The sequence below is a fragment of the Rhineura floridana genome, chromosome 5, assembly GCF_030035675.1.
Source record: "Rhineura floridana isolate rRhiFlo1 chromosome 5, rRhiFlo1.hap2, whole genome shotgun sequence".
NCBI lineage: Eukaryota > Metazoa > Chordata > Lepidosauria > Squamata > Rhineuridae > Rhineura > Rhineura floridana.
The window spans coordinates 63,322,224-63,343,252 of NC_084484.1; the positions used below are offsets into that span (position 1 = coordinate 63,322,224).

The following is a 21,029-nucleotide window of genomic DNA, read 5'->3' on the forward strand; positions in this document are numbered from 1 at the left end:
ACCCAGTTATAGTGGTGACTGGAAATGCTTGATCTGGGCATAGGGGCTGAGCCTTGGAAGTATCCACAATGCCTCTGAAATCCTCAGAAGTCTGAAAGGTACAAATTGTTCCAAGGTCCCCTAAGGACCGCCCCCCCTTATCAGAGACTTGCTCTCAAGTCTAAGGAACCTGTGTAGCATGCACTGTGCTTTTTCTACAGTCCCAGTTTCAACTGCCAAATCACTCCCCCTCTCCTCCTTCTATGTTATTCCACTCACTACATAAGGAGAGTGACATGGCTCCATTGCTGCTGCCTCCTCACTCCCACAGACCCTCTGTGTCAAAGGGTCTCAACACCCGGGGGGCAAAACTGGTGGACGCATCCAGTCTCCCTACCTATGATTGCAGAAGATGCCAAATCACCCCCTAGCCTGCAGGAAGAGGTGCTGGCACTAGCTGCTACCATTGGTGGGCATTTATCCCGAGACTACAGATGCAACTGTTGTGGCAGGAAGTGGTGGCAGTGGTCATGACATTTTGGTGAGTGCAGCTGACCTTTCCTTGGCCTTTCCCATAGCGCAAGAGCAGGAAGCTGTGCACCAACAGGCATAGCGGGGCTTACAGGGATGGCAAAACTGGTGGGGCGGAGGAGCGAAAATGTCGGGGAGACTACAACAAAAGCTGAAGCTGGGGGAGGGGACACTGAGGAGAAAGGTAAGAAGTGGTGGTCTCTTTTCTTCAGGGAGGAAAAAAAAGGTGGTAGCCAGAGAAAAGGAGAGGAGAGGCTGAGCAAAATAAACAGACAAGGGAGGGCAAGGAGTGTAAGGTGGACCTGGAATGAGAAAGGGTAAGGCAGCAACTAAGAAGCAGCAGAAGAATACTAAAAAATAAAGGCCTCAACTGAGAGAAGTGAGCAGAGTGCAAACACAACTGTAGTTGGTGAAGGCAGAAAAGAACTGGTCCCTGAGCGCAAGGAAAAACTAGAAGATTGCAAAACCAAACAGCACTTTTCTGCCTTCAACCACAAGGTGGATTTCAGGTCCCACCTGTGATCACCTTACATGCATGCGAGAAAACATAATTCACTGCAATGGAACTTTAGTGTTTAGGCTGGGGTCTAGAGATCAACAGGACTTCATAAGTGAGATAGGTTGAGACAGTCTAGTTTTCATTTTGTACCAGTTGTAAAAAGTAGTATGATACAGGTTGGGTTTAGAGATCCTGTGAGTGGAACTTCACTCCCGATACACTCCCACTGGGGGGGGGGAGTGGGAACACAATTTTCACCGATTCCATCTTCCCTTGTACATCCTGAACATTTGCTCTGGAGAATGGACCATTGGTCTCACCTGAAGGGTGATTTTCCTTTGAGTACGGACATCACAGCGGGTATTACCTCCACCTATCGTGCGAAGGCAAGAATGTCTTTGAAGTGAAGACTAGGGGCGTCAGGCCCCTCCCAATCTCCAGTTCATTCGCAGCGAGTCTAAGGAGAAATATCTAAAAATACAAGAACAAGGCCAACAGGCCTGGCAGCAGGAAAATAACACAATAGTACCATGCATAGTAACATGATTCCAACATAGCGGTATAACAGAACTAGAAGTCTTGACTTCACTCTTAAATTTAAATATAATAGCGTAACAGTAATATATAACACATTAGAAAATATATAGTCATCCTCCAACTGGGAGGGCCGTGATGTCCGTACTCATAGGAAAATCACCCTTCAGGTGAGACCAATGGTCCATTTTCCCTTTTTTCCCCTCATTTATGAGTCCGGCCATCACAGCGGGATGTACCAGAGCAGCCCATACTGGGTGGGACCACATGCTAGTCCTGATTAAGAACCTGTTGCAACACTCGTCTGCCAAAAGAAGCGTCAGCAGAGGCATAGCAATCGATTTTATAATGCCTTATAAACGAGTGTGGGGTAGACCAGACTGCAGCCCTACAAATATCGGCAACAGGAGCATTAGTGGCAAAAGCAGCCGAAGTGGCAGCTGACCTGGTAGAATGAGCCATTATACTAGCTGGAACTGACAGCTTCAGAGACTTATATGCTAAAGTAATACATGCCCTTAACCAACGGGATAAGGTAGAATTGGATACTTTATGTCCCATAGACCTTGGATGAAAGGATACAAACAGAGACTCCGTTCGTCGAATCTCTTGGGTCCTAGACAGGTAGGTCTTGAGAGCCCTCCGGACATCTAACGAATGCCAAGCCTTCTCGAGAGGATGGGTAGGATTCGGGCAAAAGGAAGGCAAAACAACGTCCTGGTTGCAATGAAAAACCGAATCAACCTTGAGATGGAAGGATCAGTCTTCAGCACAACCGAGTCCTTATGGAAGACGCAGAGGTGTCGAGCAGAAGACAATGCGCCCAACTCCGAAACACGTCTGGCAGATGTGATTGCGATCAGGAACAAGACCTTGAAGGACAGTATACGGAGGGGCACAGTCCTGATGGGTTCAAACGGAGGGCGTTGCAAGGCCTGCAGAACTTTTGGCAAACTTCATGAGGGAAACCGATGGATAACAGCCGGAGAGTGTAGGGCGACTCCCCTCAAAAAACGTTTGATGAACGGATGTGAGGAAATAGGAGCTCCAGTAGAGGACACTGAGAGAATGGACAACAGAGTGGACGCATGTCGGCGTAGAGTGTTGGGTCTAAGTCCCATCATGAAGCCGCTATGGAGATATTGCAGCACCTGTTGCATGGTGGCCTGGGAGGGATCGTGGTGGTGGAACTGGCACCACTTGGAGAAAGCCACCCAAGTATGTTGATAAATACGAGTGGTAGATGGTCTTCTCGAGGCCAAAATAATATCAATCACAGCGTCAGACAGGCCAGCTAACCTCAAGTGTCCCAGTTCAAACGCCACGCTGTTAGATTGAGCCAAGTAGGGTCCTGGTGCCATACTGGACCCTGGGATAGGAGGTCTGGCCTGACTGGAAGTGTCCAAGGATCCATCATTGGCATTGCCAGAAGATCTGAGAACCACGGTCGGCGTGGCCAAAATGGTGCTATCAGAACCAGCTGTGCCCTCTCGGTTCGCGCCTTCCTCAAGGTTTTGGCTAACAATAGTATTGGAGGAAAGACGTACAAGAGACCGTCTGGCCACGGTATTGTCAGAGCATCTATTGCTTCCGCTGTTGAATCCAGGTATCGGGCAAAGTACCTGGGAAGTTGGCAATTGCGACTGGAGGCAAACAGGTCGATTGAGCATTCGCCGAACTGACTCTGAAGACGATGGAAAATGGCTGGGTGAAGCTTCCATTACCCCAGAAAAACCGGTTGTCTGCTGAGCCAGTCTGCTGTCACATTCCAAATCCCTCTGAGATGTTCTCCTTTCAGGGATTGTAGATGATGTTCTGCCCAGACAAAGATGAGGGAGGCTAGGTCCTGCAGAGGACGAGACCTGGTGCCCCCGTCTGTTCAAATGTGATTTTACACAGGTGTTGTCCGTTCGAATGAGGACATGGTCCAAAGGGAACAGAGACTGAAAATGAAGTAGAGCTAAATGTACAGCCTTTAGCTCCAGCCAGTTGATGTTTTGAGTCTGCTCTGTGGTGGACCAACCCCCCTGAACATACTGGGAGTTGCAGTGGGCTCCCCAGCCGATGAAACTGGCATCTGTGGTTACAACAGTTCTGTGTGGTTCTCTGAACGGCGTGCCCTTGGAGAGGTGTTGGGACCTCGTCCACCAGCGGAATGATAGACGCAGCGCGGGGGTCAAGTGAACTTTGCGATGGTTGGAGCTGGCAATGTCCTGTTGAAAGGGCAGTAGAATCCACTGAAGATGCCGAGTGTGGGCTCGAGCCCATGGCACAATATGGATTGTAGAAATGAACATTCCGAGTGCCCTGGCTAGAAGCATGACATCTGCTGATGTTTGTTGCATCAGGGACCTTGCGATGCTTGTGATGGCAGTGATGCAATCTGGAGCCAGGAATACCATTGTCTGCAGGGTGTCCAACATTGCCCCTAGATGTAGTAGGCGTTGAGTTGGTTGGAGATGGCTTTTGTCGAAGTTGACAAGCCAGCCGTAGGTCTCTGCCCTGGAAGCGTCGGTTCCAGGAGCCCCTGAATGAATTGGGGTCATAGGATCTGAAGTTGCGGCCTCGTCCTCCTGGCTGCGTTCCTCGAAAGGGCTGGTTAGTACGGAAGGAAGGAGATCGCCTGAAAGGCCTGTTGTCGATGTTCTGGGCAGTGGCCAGAACCGGTTTGTGGGCGTCTTTGGGATCAACCAGTACTGCCTTTAGAGCTTCCTCGCCGAAGAGTAACGATCCGGAGTAAGGAGCCCTGGACAGATTCATTCTGGCTGCCCTGGACAGATTCATTCTGGCCGCTGAATCAGCTTGCCAGTGGCGAAGCCAGAGGGTTCGTTGAGCAACTATCTGAGCCGTCATGGCTCGTGCCCCCAATTGAGTGGTATCCAAGGTGGCATCGGCCACAAAAGCTGCTGTCTTACGCAACTTTACCAGTGACCTTCTGAGGGCGACAGGATCAGGGCTAGTGTCCTCTAGAAGATCATCTAGCCACATCATAGCTGCTCTGGAGAAAATGGAGGCTGAAGCAGAGGCACGCATGGTGAGGGCAGTGGCCTCGTGATTTTTTGCAGAGGGCGAAGTCTATTCGTCGCTCAGTAGTGTCCTTTAGTTGGGATTCCCCTTCCCTGGGCAAGAGAGAATGTGAAACGAGGTGAGCGATTGGTTCATCTATGCCAGGGACGTCTAACTTGGTGGCAAAGTCCGGAGCTAGGGCGTAAAACCTGTCAGCCACGTTCTTGAAGCGGCGAGAATGGAATGGGTGAGCCCATTCTTCAGAGGCCAATTTGGCAATCGGGTCCGGCACCGGAAGGTAATGTTCAGTAGGTGCAGGGGATTTGAGAACCTTGGCCCCTTTGATGGCTGGGGTGGAGGAAGTTGAAGGCGCAGTCTGGAGACCAAGGTTATTCACTACCCTGCGTGCCAGGGGCTGATAGTCTGAAGCATTAAACAAGCGATACGATGTATCCTCCTCATGATCTGAATATTCGCTCCAGTCATCTCCTTCAACGTGGTCAGTGAAGGATGACTCCTCCGCATACGAGGCTTCGTCAAAAACTCTGCCTCTGGCTACATCAAAGGGGTTAGGTGAACAGGAAGGATGAGCTTCATGGAACGCACGTTGGTCCATGTTGAGTTGGGGTATGGCAGGAACTTGTGGTAGTGACTGCATTTGGGTGAAAAATGCCAGCATGGCTTGAAGTTGGAAGAGGAAATCAGGGGACGGCAGCAGCCCAGTTGTGGTAGATGTTTGTGCCTGAGTGGCTATTGGAGGAGATGTTTGGGATGGTAAAACGGAGGGAGGCTGGTTAGGCGAATGCTGAGTGTGGAAGTCAGCAAAATCTTCCTCGTCAGAGGAAGCAGCAGGGGAATGAAGTATATCGCTTATGTGTGCCTGAGTTGCTGTGGTAGTGGTGGGGGTTGGCACAGAGGCATAGAGTGGCCGCTTTGGTTTGCTATGGCTTGAAAGATGTTTTGTCTTAGCCATTGCTTTAACATGCTTAGGCTTAGTCGCCTTAGAGTGTTGCGGCTGGGCTGTTTGTGACATGCCTGGCTGATCTGGTTTGCTATGGCTTGAAAGATGTTTTGTCTTAGCCATTGCTTTAACATGCTTAGGCTTAGTCGCCTTAGAGTGTTGCGGCTGGGCTGTTTGTGACATGCCTGGCTGATCTGGCATCATATTGGCTGCTTGCGACATGCCTGGCTGTTCTGCCATCTTATATTAACTTGGGTGCAGTACACGGCCACAGAGGGGGCAGGATGTAAAGACCCGAACTGGCACAGTGTACGACCACAGAGGGGGTAGGATACACTGGCAGATGGCTAAGTGCACGGCCACAGAGGGGGCAGGATGCACTGTGGTATCAGCGTTAAAACAATATAGGCTGTGTAATATAGGCTGTATATTAGGCTTGGTACACGGCCACAGAGGGGGCAGGATGTACAAAATATAGTTCAGATTAGTGCTGTAGGCTGGATTTCAGGCGTGGTACACGGCCACAGAGGGGGCAGGATGTACTGAATATAATTCAGATTTATTACAAGTCAGGCACTGATATTAAAGTCCCAGCCTTGATGATACTGAATATAATTCAAATTTAGTACAAGTCAGGCACTGATATTAAAGCTCCAGCCTTGATAATACTGAATATAATTCAGATTTAGTACAAGTCAGCCACTGATATTAAAGCTCCAGCCTTGATAATACTGAATATAATACAGATTTAGTACAAGTCAGGCACTAATATTAAAGCTCCAGCCTTGATGATACTGAATATACTTCAAATTTAGTACAAGTCAGCCACTGATATTAAAGCTCCAGCCATGATAATACTGAATATAAGTCAGATTTAGTACAAGTCAGCTCCAGCCTTGATAATACTGAATATAGTTCAGATTTAGTACAAGTCAGCCACTGATATTAAAGCTCCAGCCTTGATAATACTGAATATAATTCAGATTTAGTACAAGTCAGCCACTGATATTAAAGCTCCAGCCTTGATAATACTGCATATAATTCAGATTTAGTACAAGGCAGCCACTGATATTAAAGCTCCAGCCTTGATGGTACTGAATATAATTCAAATTTAGTACAAGTCAGCCACTGTAAATTTGTGTGTAAGGAAGCCCTGTAAGTCTGTCTACAACACACATACAACACACATACAGATAACTTGCAGGGAAGGTATCCGTTGGTTAATAAAGGGGTAACAAAGAAGGTGGGAAATTTGAATTCAACAAAATTGGCGCCCAGAAAAAAGAGCGGGAAAAAATGATCCGAAAATGGCGGAGGGGGAAGAAGCAATGGCGGCCTACTGGTAACGAACTGGGGGAAGGGCTGCCCAGCACAGTCTCGCAGGGGGAGGCGCGGGGTCGATAGTCGCACTTGCGGCTCTAAAAAACCCCAAAAGGAGACTGCCGAGAGACGCCTGTGTCGGGAAAGGCAGCAGGAGGGAAGCCGCTGTCGCCGCCGAATGAAGGGCTCTCCGCGGCAAAAATTAAAGTCACGGAGAGAGAGGGAGAAAGAGAGGGCAGGAAGCCGCAGCCGCAAGCTCCCACCTGGGAGAGAACCGCAGCCGCGGTCTCTCCAAAAGCTCCTCAGAGCGCTGCTTGAGACAGCCCAGCAGAAGGAAAAAACAGAGCTGCAAGCTCCCGATGGATGCAACAGAGCCAGGGGGAAAGCTCAAAAGCAGACAAAAACGAAGAGAACCGCAGCCGCGGTCTCTGAGGGAACCCTCAAACAAGCCTCAAACAAGTAAGGGAAATAAGCTTAAATAAAAAGCGGACAGAAACGAAGAGAACCGCAGCTGCGGTCTCTGAGAGAACCCTCAAACAAGCCTCAAACAAGTAAGGAGATAAGCTGAAATAAAGGCTCAAAAAATAAAAGGCTTAAAATTGGCCAAGAAACGTAGAGAACCGCAGCCGCGGTCTCTGAGGGAACCCTCAAACTTAAATGGAAAGTTAAACACAAACAGGGAAAGGAAGGACTTCAAACAAATACGCGAAACTTAGCTAAAAGCTACTCGCTACGCTTAAGATCCAATCTTGTTCGTACGAAGGCAAGAATGAACTGGAGAGTGGGAGGGGCCTGACGCCCCTAGTCTTGACTTCAAAGACATTCTTGCCTTCGCACGATAGGTGGAGCTAATACCCGCTGTGATGGCCGGACTCATAGGGAAAATTGGGGCAAAAACTGCCTCCCCTCTCCTGTGCTAGATCTCAGTCTCTTCTGTGAAGGAAAAGAGCCCTTCTGTTTATGTAACAGCAGGTCTGGATCCAGTTCTAAACATTTAGAAAGGTTTGACTATATATTAGATACATGCATTGCAAATAATAGGATCTGGTACATGGCAGTAATTTGCCATCCTAAAAATATGTTCTATAAAACGTTGTAGCCTTCATATAGTGGAGGAAATCTGACAACAGGTGTGAGGAGCCTGCAACCTTCTTGTTAGAATCCCAGCTCCCATAAGCTCCAGCCAGCATGGCCAATGGTAGAAGATGAGAGGGCTACAGCTTTCCCATTCATGGCATAAAACATATTAGTTGTATGAGGAGCCTTTCTTCCTCATTCCATCTACCCTTATTCCTTGTGCATACCCTTCCAGCCCATCCTACAAAAGAGCATAACAGCCCTGCTGGAAGAAGCCAAAAGGCAATGGGGTCCAGTATCCTGTTCTCACAGTGGCCAACCAGATGCCAAAGGGAAGTCTAAAAGCAGGACCTAAGCACAAGAGCACTCTTTCCTCCTGCGGTTTCCAACAACTGGTATTCAGAGACATACTGCTTCTGACAGTAAAGGTAGGACATAGCCATCGTGGCCAGTAGCCAATGATAGCCTCATTACTGTCAGCAAGTTGCAAAAAGCTTTGCAAAGAGAACCTGAATTTTGGAAGTAGACTATAACACACATCTGCAAATTTACCCAACTTGCATAATTTGTTGAGAAACTAAAATAGGGAATTTTTGGTACTAAGTATTCCCAATCCTGAGCTTGATACAACAAAAAGATGGGGTTATACAGTATATAATTACACACTGTATTTTATAATGTATTTATATTTCATACCTCCCAGTGTTAGCTTTATCGTCTTCATCTTCCTCATTATCAGAAGCAAGAAAAGGGACTGCAGCTAAGTCTTCATCCTCTGCCCGAATACGCCCCAGTATGCTGAGACCATGTATTTTGCAATCAATGCCAGAACTCCTGCACTGTTTTATAGCAACTTCAATATATCTGTGATACTAAAAGCAACAAGGAATTATGTTTCTTAATGGACGTAATGACATCAATATAAGGTAAAGTTAAAGGACTGGTGATTTTACTGTTTTAATTCTTTAGGCACATGTTTTGCTAAAGTAAAGGAAAATGTATTTCTTTTTCACATTCCGTCACGCATTCAAAGATAAAGACAATGCAAAATTGGAGGGGGGGACAATGTACACTAGGCATATGTTCTAGCTAAAAAAAATTATTTCAGAGGAATCAAAATATCCCCCAACTATTAATATGTGAACTCAAAGTGGAAGTATGAATGACAGGAGCACTGAAGAATCCAATAATAGCTTTACAGTGTCAGAGCGAAGTTTAAGAATATACTTACGCTGATAAAAATACACACCCTAGCAAAAACTAGAACCCAGTTATATAGTGTACCATGTAATATTGAACAGCTGCTCTGCCATCCTTCCAAGTATAATCAGCTTATCTTTTTTTCACTTAATCAGTGAAGACATAGAAACAGCTTCTAATTTAGGTGAACAGACACTGTCCTTGTATGCACATCCCAATAAGCCTGTTTGTCTTAAACTATGGTTTAAATTATGAACATGCCTCTTCCTTGCCACACAGGTCCCCATGCAAGCTTCTCTCATGTTTTGTTTGAAACAAACCACAGTCCAGGTTCGAACAACACAGCAAGCCATAGAACAGCTTGTTTGAACTGCACGAGCATCACTCATGCGGGGGGGGGATACACAGATCCATGCAGCAGGGGATAGGTATGCTCACAATTCAATTATGGTTTAAAGCAAACTGTGGCGTATTGTGATATATGAACCAGGCTAATGTGAGAGATATGGGTAAGTCTGCCTGTTTCTTAAATGTGTGCTAATTACAGTAATTCAAGACAAACGTGGCAGGTTTTGGACCATTTCATGGCTGCAGACTGACTCTGTTGCTGTTGAGTGACTATTTAAGTTCTACCTATTTTTATTTATTTATTAAATATATACCTCGCCCTTCCTCCTCTAGGAGCCCAGGGGGAGCAAACACACAAGAGATAAAACAATTAAAACATTAAAAAACAATTCCAATACAGATGCAGACTGGGACAGATCTCTACTTAAAAAGCTTGCTGAAAGAGAAAGATCTTCAGTAGGTGCTAAAAAGACAACAGAAATGAATTAAATTTTTATGTTGTTTTTCAGAACCAGGATCCTTTTAAGGCAGCTCACAATCAAAATCACAACAAAGTAAAACATTATCAATACAAACCAAACTTTAAAAAGCCAAATAGCATTTTTAAAATACCAAATACCTATCCCTCCATACATTCCCATAGTGTTGCTATTCTGGTTTTTTGTTTTGTTAACAAAAGTAAATGGTTTATTTTGTTCTTACTGTTTTAAAAGGTTTCCTCATACTGATGATGGTGTGGGTGGTCCAGCCCACATCTTACCTCCTAGCACAGGGATAGGAAACCTGTGGCCCTCCAGAGGTTGCTGGACTCCACCTCCCATCAGCCCCAGATACCATGGCTAATAGTCAAGGACGATGAGAGATCTAAGGCCACAGGTTCTCCATCTCTGTCCTAGTGGATGGAATGGAAGAGCATCTCAGTGTCTGAACCACTGGGATTGTGACAAGTAGGGAGAAAAAAGCTGTTCCTAAAAGACAATCCTATCCATGAAACTTGTTCAGTGGAATTACATTTCCTGTTCATCACCACCAGCCATGGATTACTAATATAGATAACCATCCAACCATGATGGAAACATGTGGTAAAACTTTACTACTACTACTACTTTCTTTGCAACACATTAAAAAATATGGCAGGAGAAATCACACCATGTTTGTATTAGCACAGATGACTGAGCCACCACATGTTAGAAAACCTCACCATGCGTTGACTTGATTATCTGAATTCACCCTTTTTTATAATTGTTCTGGATCTGCACCTTCCAACTATTCTCCTAGAAATATGAGAAGCAGTATGGAACTATTTGCTGTTTCTTATTGTATTAGATAAAGAGATACTCTTTTTGGAAAGTTCTATCTGAATAAAGTTCAGAAGAAATTATATTATCTTCCATTGATACAATACAGAACTTTCTTCAAGAGCCATCCCTACAACCAGCAGTTATTTACCTCTGTGCAATCACCAAGAAGAGGAACTGTAGTGTCTGTAGGATTAATGTTGATTGTCTTAAGCTCTATGAGGTTGTTTAAAGAACTTCCACCTGTAAAACAATTAAATTCATGTTGAATTATTTTTACATCAATGAGGTTTTTCCAGTATTACAAACAAAACAAGTGTTTGATCCATAATGGAACTGATTCTCTGTACTCAACACTGACAGTCCCTTACCTGAAACCACAACCAATGAAGGCATGTAGCTGCTGTCTGCAGGATCTACAATCATTTTCAGTCTGTGTACAAGAACATCAGGGAAAATTTCTAAACGAATCCAGTGCTAGAAAATAATGATTATATTCAGTTATCTAAAATCCTCTGAAGACATATGATGGACTACAGTTATATGTAAACATTATTATGTCTTCTTAGATTACAAGACTTGCAAGTTACTGCATATAAGATAACCAAAACTACATGCATTTTCAAAAAGATCTACAGGTATATTTACACTTTGAACCAATTGTTATGATATAAATGCACATGAATGTGAAGCTCGCATACTATTTTTTAAAAAACTTGCCTTTCCTTGGGAGCCAGAAGATTGCCAACACTGTTCCCCACCATCAATCAAACGTGAGGCTTGATTCACAGAAGATGACACATTCAAATTTTTAACTATTCTTGACCAATCATCCAACAGCATTCCTCTCTGGCTACTGTGACGTCTCTTCAGCTGCTTTCCAGAACGGCCACAAAATACCGGAGACTGACCTATTGTAAAGAGTAGTGTTACAACCATATTTAATTCAGCAGCTGGAACTTTGTACTGAACTATGTATGTAGAGTTACAGACTAAGTTGCACAAAGCTATTCTTCATACAGTCTGTGCACAAGAAAAAATTCTGCAAAGTTTGTTAGAAAGAGGAGGTCCAATGAAAGTTAATCAGGAGAAATTTTTTAAATGGGGTTTCCAAAAGTTTACCTAAAACAAGGAATACACAGAAATGTCTCAAATTTCATTGAACTATAACATATAATACCTGGCTCATTTATTCTTCCAAAAGTGTGTCGTGTGTTGTGTTTTCTGGTTTTGAAACAACTTTCACAGAAATCAAAGTCATCACAGTTTCTGCATTTACACCTAGGTCCATTGATGGGAAACATCTGACAGCCATCACACCTAATTGTAACAAAAATCAAATTACTGTATTAGCTACACTATTCCATAAACAAAATTTAATACATGCAAATCCTCATCCTATACAGTATTACATTTTCAGGACTCACCCTATCCTTGTGGATGTAATGCAGTTTAACTGTTTTAATACTGTGTGTTCAATTTCTGTAAAACCCACCCTAAGACCTACTGGTGAAGGACAGGCAATAATAACAATAACAATAATAATAATAATACTCTTTCAGTTTTTCACCTTTTGCAACCTTGTAGAAAAATTCAGGCAAAATTTTACGTTACAGAAGTACCAAAGAAATGATGCAGCTCTAAGTAGAATACAAGATAAAATAATTAAAAGATTTAAAAACAAAAACATAAAAACTTACGTAACCCCTGGATGAATACTGGGAACCAGTTCCATTTCTGACAGTAATCCAGTCCAATGAGACTGCTGAGGAAAGTCAACAATGACATCTTTACCATTGGCACTAAAAGCTGTGACAGAAAGAAAAAGAAACAGAAATAATAAATCGATATAAAGATACCTGTAAGATGCACACTCATATATCAGTGACCTTTGTACTGAAAGTTGCTACATATAAAACTACTGGTATACAGTTTTTAGTAGTATACTCATTGTCTTGGTTTAAAAAAATTACTTTTTTCATTTGCATAAGAAAATGTTTAATCCACTCATTTGAATGTACCATTGGTATCACCTGAAGGGTGATTTTCTTAGGTAGTCCAACATCACATGGGATATAGCGCCATTTAGCATCCAAAGGCAAGAATGGATCGAAGTCAAGACCTGGGGCATCGAGCCCCTCCCACTCCAGTTCATTTGTGACGAGACCAAAGTGAGAGACATATCTGAAAAGACAGAAAAGGCCAACAGGCCTAACAGCAAGGAAACAGTGTCCCAAAACATGACCCAAAGATTGCAAGCATATTAAACAGGTCCAAATTGGTCTTGACTTGGTAAAAAAGTTTAAATATTATAACACTGAAGAATAATAAGTGGTAAGGTAGCAAAAAAAACCCAAATCCTCCAAAAAGGGAGGGCCGTGATGTCGGACTACCTAAGAAAATCACCCTTCAGGTGATACCAATGGTACATTTTCCTTAGGTAGTCCGACATCACATGGGATGTACCAAAGCAGCCCCTAATAGGGAGGGACCGCCTCTTGGCTACTTAGCAGAGATAACCTGTTGTAAAACACGCCTCCCGAATGAGGCATCAGCAGATGCGTAACAGTCTATCTTATAATGTCTTATGAAAGAATTTGGGGTAGACCATACAGCCGCTCTGCAAATCTCTGCTAGAGGAGCATTGGTTGTGAAGGCAGCTGTAGTGGCAGCTGACCTAGTGGAATGTGCCGTTATGTTACGAGGCACTGGCAGCTGAAGGGACTCATAGGCCAATGCAATACAGGCATGCAACCAACAAGATAACGTAGAGCAAGACACCTTTTGCCCCAGAGTACGCAGGTGAAAGGATACAAATAAGGAATCCGTTGACCGTATGTCCTGGGTGTGAGACAGGTAGGTCTTGAGGGCCCTCCAGACATCTAGCGAGTGCCAGGCCTTCTCGAGCGGATGAACAGGATCCAGACAGAACGAAGGCAAAACAATGTCTTGGTTACAGTGGAACGCCGAAATGACCTTGGGACGGAAGAAAGGATCTAGACGCAGGACCACTGAGTCCTTATGGAAAATACAGAGATGGCGGGCTGAGGACAGCGCCCCCAACTCTGAGATTCTTCTCGCCGAGGTGATTGCCACGAGAAACAGGACTTTGAAGGTCAAAAGGCGTAATGGCACAGATCGAAGGGGCTCAAAGGGAGGCCGCTGCAGGGCTTACAGGACCTTCGATAGACTCCACGAAGGGAAGCAATGCCGAACTGCTGGCGACAGTAGGACAGGCCCCCTCAAAAAACATTTGACAAGCGGGTGTGAACCCATAGGAATAGTAGGAGACGTGACAGACAGAAGAGATGATATGGTGGCGACGTGGCGATGTAAGGTGTTAGGTTTCAGTCCCATCTTCAGGCATCTATGTAAAAATTGCAGTAGATGTTGAACATTGGTCTGAGATGGTAGAACGTTTTGAGAGTCACACCAACTAGAGAAGGCAAACCAGGTGCTCTGGTAGACACGAGAGGTCAACTGCTTTCGAGAAGCGAGAATTGGGTCCACAACTTCCTGAGGCAGTCCGGAATGAATCAAATGCCACGCTGTCAGATTGAGCCATTCGGGATCCGGATGCCAAATCAGGCCCTGAGAGAGGAGATCTGGTCTGAGTGGCAACCTCCAAGACTCCGTCACTGAAAGGGAGAGCAGATCGGAGAACCACGGGCGACGAGGCCAGTATGATGCTATCAGGACCAGATGAGCCCTTTCGCGTCGCAACTTCCTGAGGGTCCTGCCCAGTAGCGGTATCGGGGGAAAGGCATATAAGAGGCCTGCTGGCCACTGAGTCAACAGTGCATCTACAGATTCCGCGTTGTTGTCCAGATACCTGCAGAAGTAGCGAGGTAGCTGGTAATTGTGACTGCAGGCAAACAGATCCACCGAGAGGATGCCGAACCGTCGTTGGAGAAGGCTGAACACCATGGGGTGTAGCTTCCATTCTCCCGGGATCACTTGTTGTCTGCTGAACCAGTCGGCCGCAACGTTTAAAACACCACTGAGGTGTTCTGCTCTCAGTGAAAGTAGATGTATTTCGGCCCATTGGAAGAGTTGAGACGCTTCCGTCTGGAGACACCTTGACCTGGTTCCCCCTTGTCTGTTCAGATGTGATTTCACACAAGTATTGTCTGTGCAAATCAGTACATGGCCCAGAAGGAGCAGGGGCTGAAAATGCCGAAGAGCCAGATGGACCGCTCTCAGTTCCAGCCAGCTGATGTTGTGACTTGCTTCCGTGCTGGACCACGCTCCCTGAACATACTGGGAATTGCAATGGGTCCCCCATCCAGACAGACTGGCATCTGTGGTGATTACAGTCCTGTCTGGTTCTCGGAACGGGGTTCCCAGTCTGCGATTTTTGACCGTAGCCCACCAATGGAAGGAGGTCCGCAGAGATGGGTGCAGGTGGATTGTGCGGTGGTTGGATGTGGCAATGTCCTGTTGGAAAGGAAGTAAGGCCCACTGTAAGGGTCGAGTGTGGTGCCGAGCCCATGGCACGATGTGGATGGTCGAGACAAACATCCCCAGAGCTCTTGCCAGAAGCATTAAGTCCACCCTTGAACGACATGCGAGGTGTAGAGCCATCTCTGTGATGGCCGTAATTCGATCTGGTGACAAAAAGACCATGGCCTGCATGGTGTCCAGAATTGCACCCAAATGTTGTAATCTCTGAGTTGGTAGTAGTTGACTTTTGTCGTAGTTGACAAGCCAACCATGGGTGCGCAGAGCCGTGAGAGCAGAGTGAACGTGAAAGAGGGCCAAATCTCTGGAACCCGCTCGAATCAACAGATCGTCCAAGTAAGGGTAAATGTGAACGCCCTGGAGGTGGAGATAAGCCACCAGGGTTAGCAGCATTTTGGTGAATACTCTCGGGGCCGACGAGAGACCAAAAGGCATTGCTTGATATTGGAAGTGATGGGGGCCAAAGGCAAATCGTAGGAAACGTCTGTGGGTTGGACAGATTGGCACATGAAGATAAGCTTCTTTGAGATCTATGGAAGCCAGAAAATCCCCTTGGTGTAGCGCCTCTACAATTGACGCCAGGGACTCCATCTTGAACCGTCGGTATTTCACGAAACGGTTGACAAATTTGAGATCTAGTACCGCCCTCCATGACTGATCTCGCTTGGGAACTGCAAATAGGAGAGAGTAAACCCCTTGTGTTCTCTCCTCCGGTGGTACAGGTTCTATTGCAGCTATGTCAAGAAGATGAGTTATGGCTTCCCGCATGATCCGGCACCTCTCTCGAACTCTGGGTAGAGTGGATGGAATGTACCTGTCTGGAGGGGTCAACCAAAATTCCAGTTCGTAACCATGGAGGAAGAGATCTCTGACCCAAGCGACCCGTGTCAGACATAACCAGTGGCTTGCAAACATGAGCAATCTGCCCCCCCCCAGGGAAAGCGTCAGTATTGTCTGTGCTGACGAGCTCCCCTGCCATAAGTTGAAGTTGAGGCCCCTTGACTTCCCCTGTTCTGTGCTCTGGGTTGGAAACATTGCCTGATCCAGGATCCCCTGGAGGAGCGGAAATCAGAATATCGAAAGTCGCGGCCTCGCCCTGCAGGCCGCGCTCCTCGAAAGGGCTGAAAGGAGCGATATGGGGTGAAACGTCTGAAAGCCCTATGATCCTCTCTCTTAGAAGTGGCTGTCTTTAGGGTCTACCAAGACCACCTTGAGGGCTTCATCTCCGAATAGTAAAGACCCAGAAAAGGGTGCTCTAGACAAGTTGCCCTTGGCCGCAGAATCAGCGTCCCAGTGCCTGAGCCAAAGGGTACGCCAAGCTACCACCTGTGAGGCTAGAGCTCGTGCTCCCAGCTGGGTAGCATCCAGTGTGGCGTCAGCTACGAAGGCCGCTGTCTTGTATAATTTTACCAGGCCCTTGCGGAGCTTGACAGGGTCTGGTTCGGGATCATCCAAGAGTTCGTCTAGCCACATCATAGCCGCTCTTGAAAATATGGAAGCTGAAGCAGACGTTTGAATAGTAAAGGCGGTAGCCTCGTGGTTCTTATGCGGCGTTCGAAGGGGTCCTTTAGTTGTGATTCCCCTTGCTTTAGAAGGAGCGAGCGCGAAACCAAACTGGAGACTGGCTCGTCGATGCCTGGAACAAGCAAGCGATTCATAAAGTCTGGGTCCAGTGCATAGAGCCTTTTGGCCATAATGGAAAATCGGTGTGCCTGTAGAGGATGATCCAAGTCTTCCTTGGCCAGTTTGCCAATGGGGTCCGGCACAGGAAGGTAATGATCCAATGATTTTGGAGACTTAAGGACTTTAGCCCTTTTCATGGGGAGAGTGGTAGATTCGGGCTAAGTAGTTTGAAGGCCTAATACACCCAGAGCTCTGCGAGATAGGGGAAGAAAGTTGGCCGCATCAAATAGGCGATATGAGGTGTCCTCCTCGAAGTCTGCCTCGTCACTCCACTCATCCCCTTCGGCCTGAAGAGAATAATCTGGGTCCTCCAACCCAGGGATGTCATCTCCAATCCTACCTCTAGCAACGTCAAATGGGTTGGGCGAGGGTAGCGGTACCACCTCAGAACAGCCACATGGGGCTGGGGCACAGGAAGGTTGCTGTTCGCTGTGCTGAGTCGATGGAGCTGTTTGGCCTCTTGACTGATCTGACAAGAGGCTCAGCATATCTTTCAACTGCAACAGGAATTCAGGAGACAACTGCAGTCCTAGTACAGAGGCCGGTAGTTGTCCTGGTAGTGGCCCAGTAGGCTGTTGTCCTTGTGGAGGAACAGCAACATTGGCTCACTGGCCTGGAGCGGCAAGCTGGATTGAGAGTGGCAGACCCCAGGCTGGTCAGGAAAACCCTCAAAGTCATCCTCAGACGACCCAGCTGGAGAGTGAAAGAGTGCTGTCAAGTGTCCTTGGTTAGCAGTCTCAGAGTGTGGCACCGAAATGTAACGTGTGCGTTTAGTGGCACTGTGGCTAGACAGGTGTTTAGTTTTAGCCACTGCCTTGGAGTGAAGCCTGGATAGTTTATGATTGGTAGACTTGTGGGGGGAGGACTTGCAGGGTCTCTTTGCTGCTGCCGAATGTGTCTCTGAGTGTTGATCCGCCATTCTGAGCGCCCAGCAATGCTGTATATATATATATTTTAAAACCAACACACGCACAGAGGTGGGGGGTGCGGTGTGGCAAGGGACTTTCACCAGCACACGGTATATATATGACACCAACACACGCACATTGGTGGTGGGTGCGGTGTGGCGAGATACTATCACCAACACACACACAGAGGTGAGGGGTGCGGTGTGGCGTACAGTTCCAATATGCAGCTGCGGCGCAGATGATTTAGATGTGCTATCCCAATGTGCAGTTGATCACCCACACATGCACTTTATGCAGAGGAACTGTTGTAGAGCCTGACTAAGAAACTGCACAGTCAAAGGAGAACAGAAAGGGCAGGAAAAAACGGGCAGAACAAAATGGCGCCCGCAAAAAGGGCGGGAAACTCAGTCAAAATGGTGGCTGGGAAGGAGGAACAATGGTGGGCAGGCAAGGGTTCCTGGAGCTCCAAAAAGCCTATAACGGCCGAGGTAGGAGTCAGGCCGATAGAGGAGGAGCAAGGGTGAACTCTAAGCGCAGCGTAAAAACAAAGACGCGCTTTAATTAATTAATGGCCATGGAGCTGCGAAAACAGCCGGGGGGGGGCCTCCCACAGGCACCTAAGAGCCTCCAGGTAGAGAAATGCAAGCAGAAGAGCCGCAAAAGCGAGCTCCAACAGCTACTTGTCAAGTAAGGCAGCAGCCTTTCGCTGCAGCCCAATAGCAGCCCCTGGCGAAAAAGCAGTTATTGAAGGAGCCGCAGCTCCCAGTGAGGCAAAAGGCAATAGACGAGGCAGCAACCTTTCGCCGCAGCCCAAAAATAGCCGCCACTGAAAAAGAAGTTGTTAAAGGAGCCGCACCCATGGCTCCCGAGGCAAAAAACAGTAAAAGACGGCCGCCGCCTGAGGAAGTGGCAAGGCAAGGGCTGAAGAGAGAGCCGCAGCTGCAGCTCTCAGGAAGGCTCGTCCCAAGGAGAAGTGAGCCCAACAAAAGCAGTCGTCTCCTATGGAGGAGACGTCGATACAGAAAAACACAATAAAAAGACGGGCTGAAAAGAGAGAGCCGCAGCTGCGGCTCTCAGGAAGGCTCGTCTCTGACGAGACGGGAGCCGAAAAGGAAAACGGCAGCCGCCGGATTCCCAAACAAAGAGACTAAAAAGTGGGAAGCAAAAAATAAGAATAAAAGTTCCACCCAAAATAACGTCCCAAAAACTACAAAAGGAGGGTGAGGGAGAGGAAAGAAGAAGAGAAATTTTACAGTCCCACACACTCCAACTTAGCTACACTAGGTGATCCAAACGCCTCGAACGAAGGAAGGCAAGAATGAACTGGAGTGGGAGGGGCTCGATGCCCCAGGTCTTGACTTCGATCCATTCTTGCCTTTGGACGCTAGATGGCGCTATATCCCATGTGATGTCGGACTACCTAAGGAAAAACAGATATTTTAGACCTCATCTTTGTAATCTGCATCGAATGTTTTAAGCATGAACACTAGCCTAAGCTTAAACATCTAACCCAGGAACAAGCTGAATAGCAATTACTTGATTTTGAAAATAGGTAAAATCCAAAATGATAAGCAGGCATATGTGACATTCAATGTATATGTATAATACTTCAAGATATGTGTGAAGCATATTTGAATACAGTAGGGCCCCACTCATATGGTGGGTTAGGTTCCAGACCCCTGCCGAAAAGCGAAAATTGCCAAAAAGTGAAAAAATGACAATAAAATGGCACCCGATGTCGTTCTCAGAGCGCATCATGCCAAAAAAGCGGAACAAGCGCCGTATGAGTGAGGCCCTACTGTAATTGAAAACCGCCGTATTAGTGGAACATCAAGAAGCGGGACCCTACTGTACTCCTCATGAAAAAACACGCTACTCATGTAAAAAACACATCAAACGTCCCCTTCCTGTCCCTATATACCCTGGAGTGTCAGGTGGATAACTGTACCACATCTGCCAGAATGACCAAGTATCCTTTAATTATGTGGTGTTCCTTTTTAGCAGCTCCATCATATGAACTAGAAGATCAAGTTACGGAAATATCAAGCCCCATGCTATTACTTTTTTTTTTTCCAAAGAGGCAATTCTGCTGCAGGGATTACATACAAAACATTTTTTTAAAAAAGCTTTAAAAACATCTTAAAAAAGCAATTCCAAAACAGACACAGACTGGGATAAGCGCTCTACTGAAAAGGCTTGTTGAAAGAGGAAGGTCTTCACTAGGCGCTAAAAAGTTAACAGAGATGGCACCTGTCTAATATTTAAGGGGAGAGAATTCCAAAGGGTCAGTGCCACTACACTAAAAGTCCACTTCCTATGTTCTGTGGAACTGATCTCCTGATAAGATGGTATCTGCAGGAGGCCCTCATCTGCAGAGCATAGTGATCAACTGGGTATATAAGGGGTAAGAGATCAAGTAAGAATAACAAGGTTGCACTCCCCCCGTCCCTTCTCCTGATAAAAGTCATCCATCAGGGCAACAAGGCTGATTCAGTCCCATAACTAGGCCTGAACCCAGATTGGAATGGGTCAAGATAATCTGTTTCATCCAAGAGTACTTGCAACTGCTGTGCCACAATCCTCTCAATCACCTCCCCTAAAAAAGAGGGTATTTGTGACCGGGCAGTCACAAACCAGGGTGGGCTTTTTCAGGAGTGGTTGGATCTCTGCCTCTTTCAGGATAGCTGGAAACATTCCCTCCCACAATGACATATTGACCACACACTGGATCCACTTAGTTAAGAACAGCAAGGGTCAAGAGGACATGTTGCTGGCAGCATCGTCGCAAGCACCTTGTCCAAGTCATCAGGTTGCATCAACTGAAACTGATCCCAAGAAGTTGTAGCAGATGTTGCACTGGACACCTATATTTGGATCTGAACCAATACTTCTGACATAGAATGTGCTATAAAAAGACAAAGCTTTCTAATAGTTAAATATTAATCTTGCAGGCAACACCACATTTTTACCAACAAAATCTGTAAATGTGTACAAGCCATCCAACAAGTGTTTCCTTTTAATATTACACATTACCTTTCACAACTCCTACACTCCTGTGGGTAACAGATCCCCACTTGTACTTGGGTGTAGTTACAGAAGTTTTTACACGCACTTTGTCACCAATCTTTATGTGCGAGGGAGAGCTCTGTGGTGGGAATCCTATAAAAAAAAGCAATGCCATTAAGGTCTTTGAATTTTGAATGTGTAGTAGATACCACTAGAAC

The 21,029-nt window shown here is 46.2% G+C and overlaps 1 protein-coding gene across 6 annotated transcripts in view; it reads right to left on the reverse strand.

Annotated features, from left to right (window-relative positions):
* The window catches only part of HERC2 (HECT and RLD domain containing E3 ubiquitin protein ligase 2), a 179,306-nt gene that overhangs the window by 66,352 nt on the left and 91,925 nt on the right, over positions 1-21,029 (reverse strand). For all 6 annotated transcript variants that reach the window (XM_061626960.1, XM_061626959.1, XM_061626958.1 and 3 more), the window contains exons 50-56: positions 20,839-20,964; positions 12,454-12,562; positions 11,934-12,073; positions 11,474-11,664; positions 11,125-11,230; positions 10,905-10,996; positions 8,604-8,779 (exon numbers count right to left, since the gene is read on the reverse strand). In XM_061626960.1, coding sequence (XP_061482944.1) covers positions 8,604-8,779; positions 10,905-10,996; positions 11,125-11,230; positions 11,474-11,664; positions 11,934-12,073; positions 12,454-12,562; positions 20,839-20,964 — 940 coding nt within the window. The remainder of the gene's footprint in view (positions 1-8,603; positions 8,780-10,904; positions 10,997-11,124; positions 11,231-11,473; positions 11,665-11,933; positions 12,074-12,453; positions 12,563-20,838; positions 20,965-21,029) is intronic.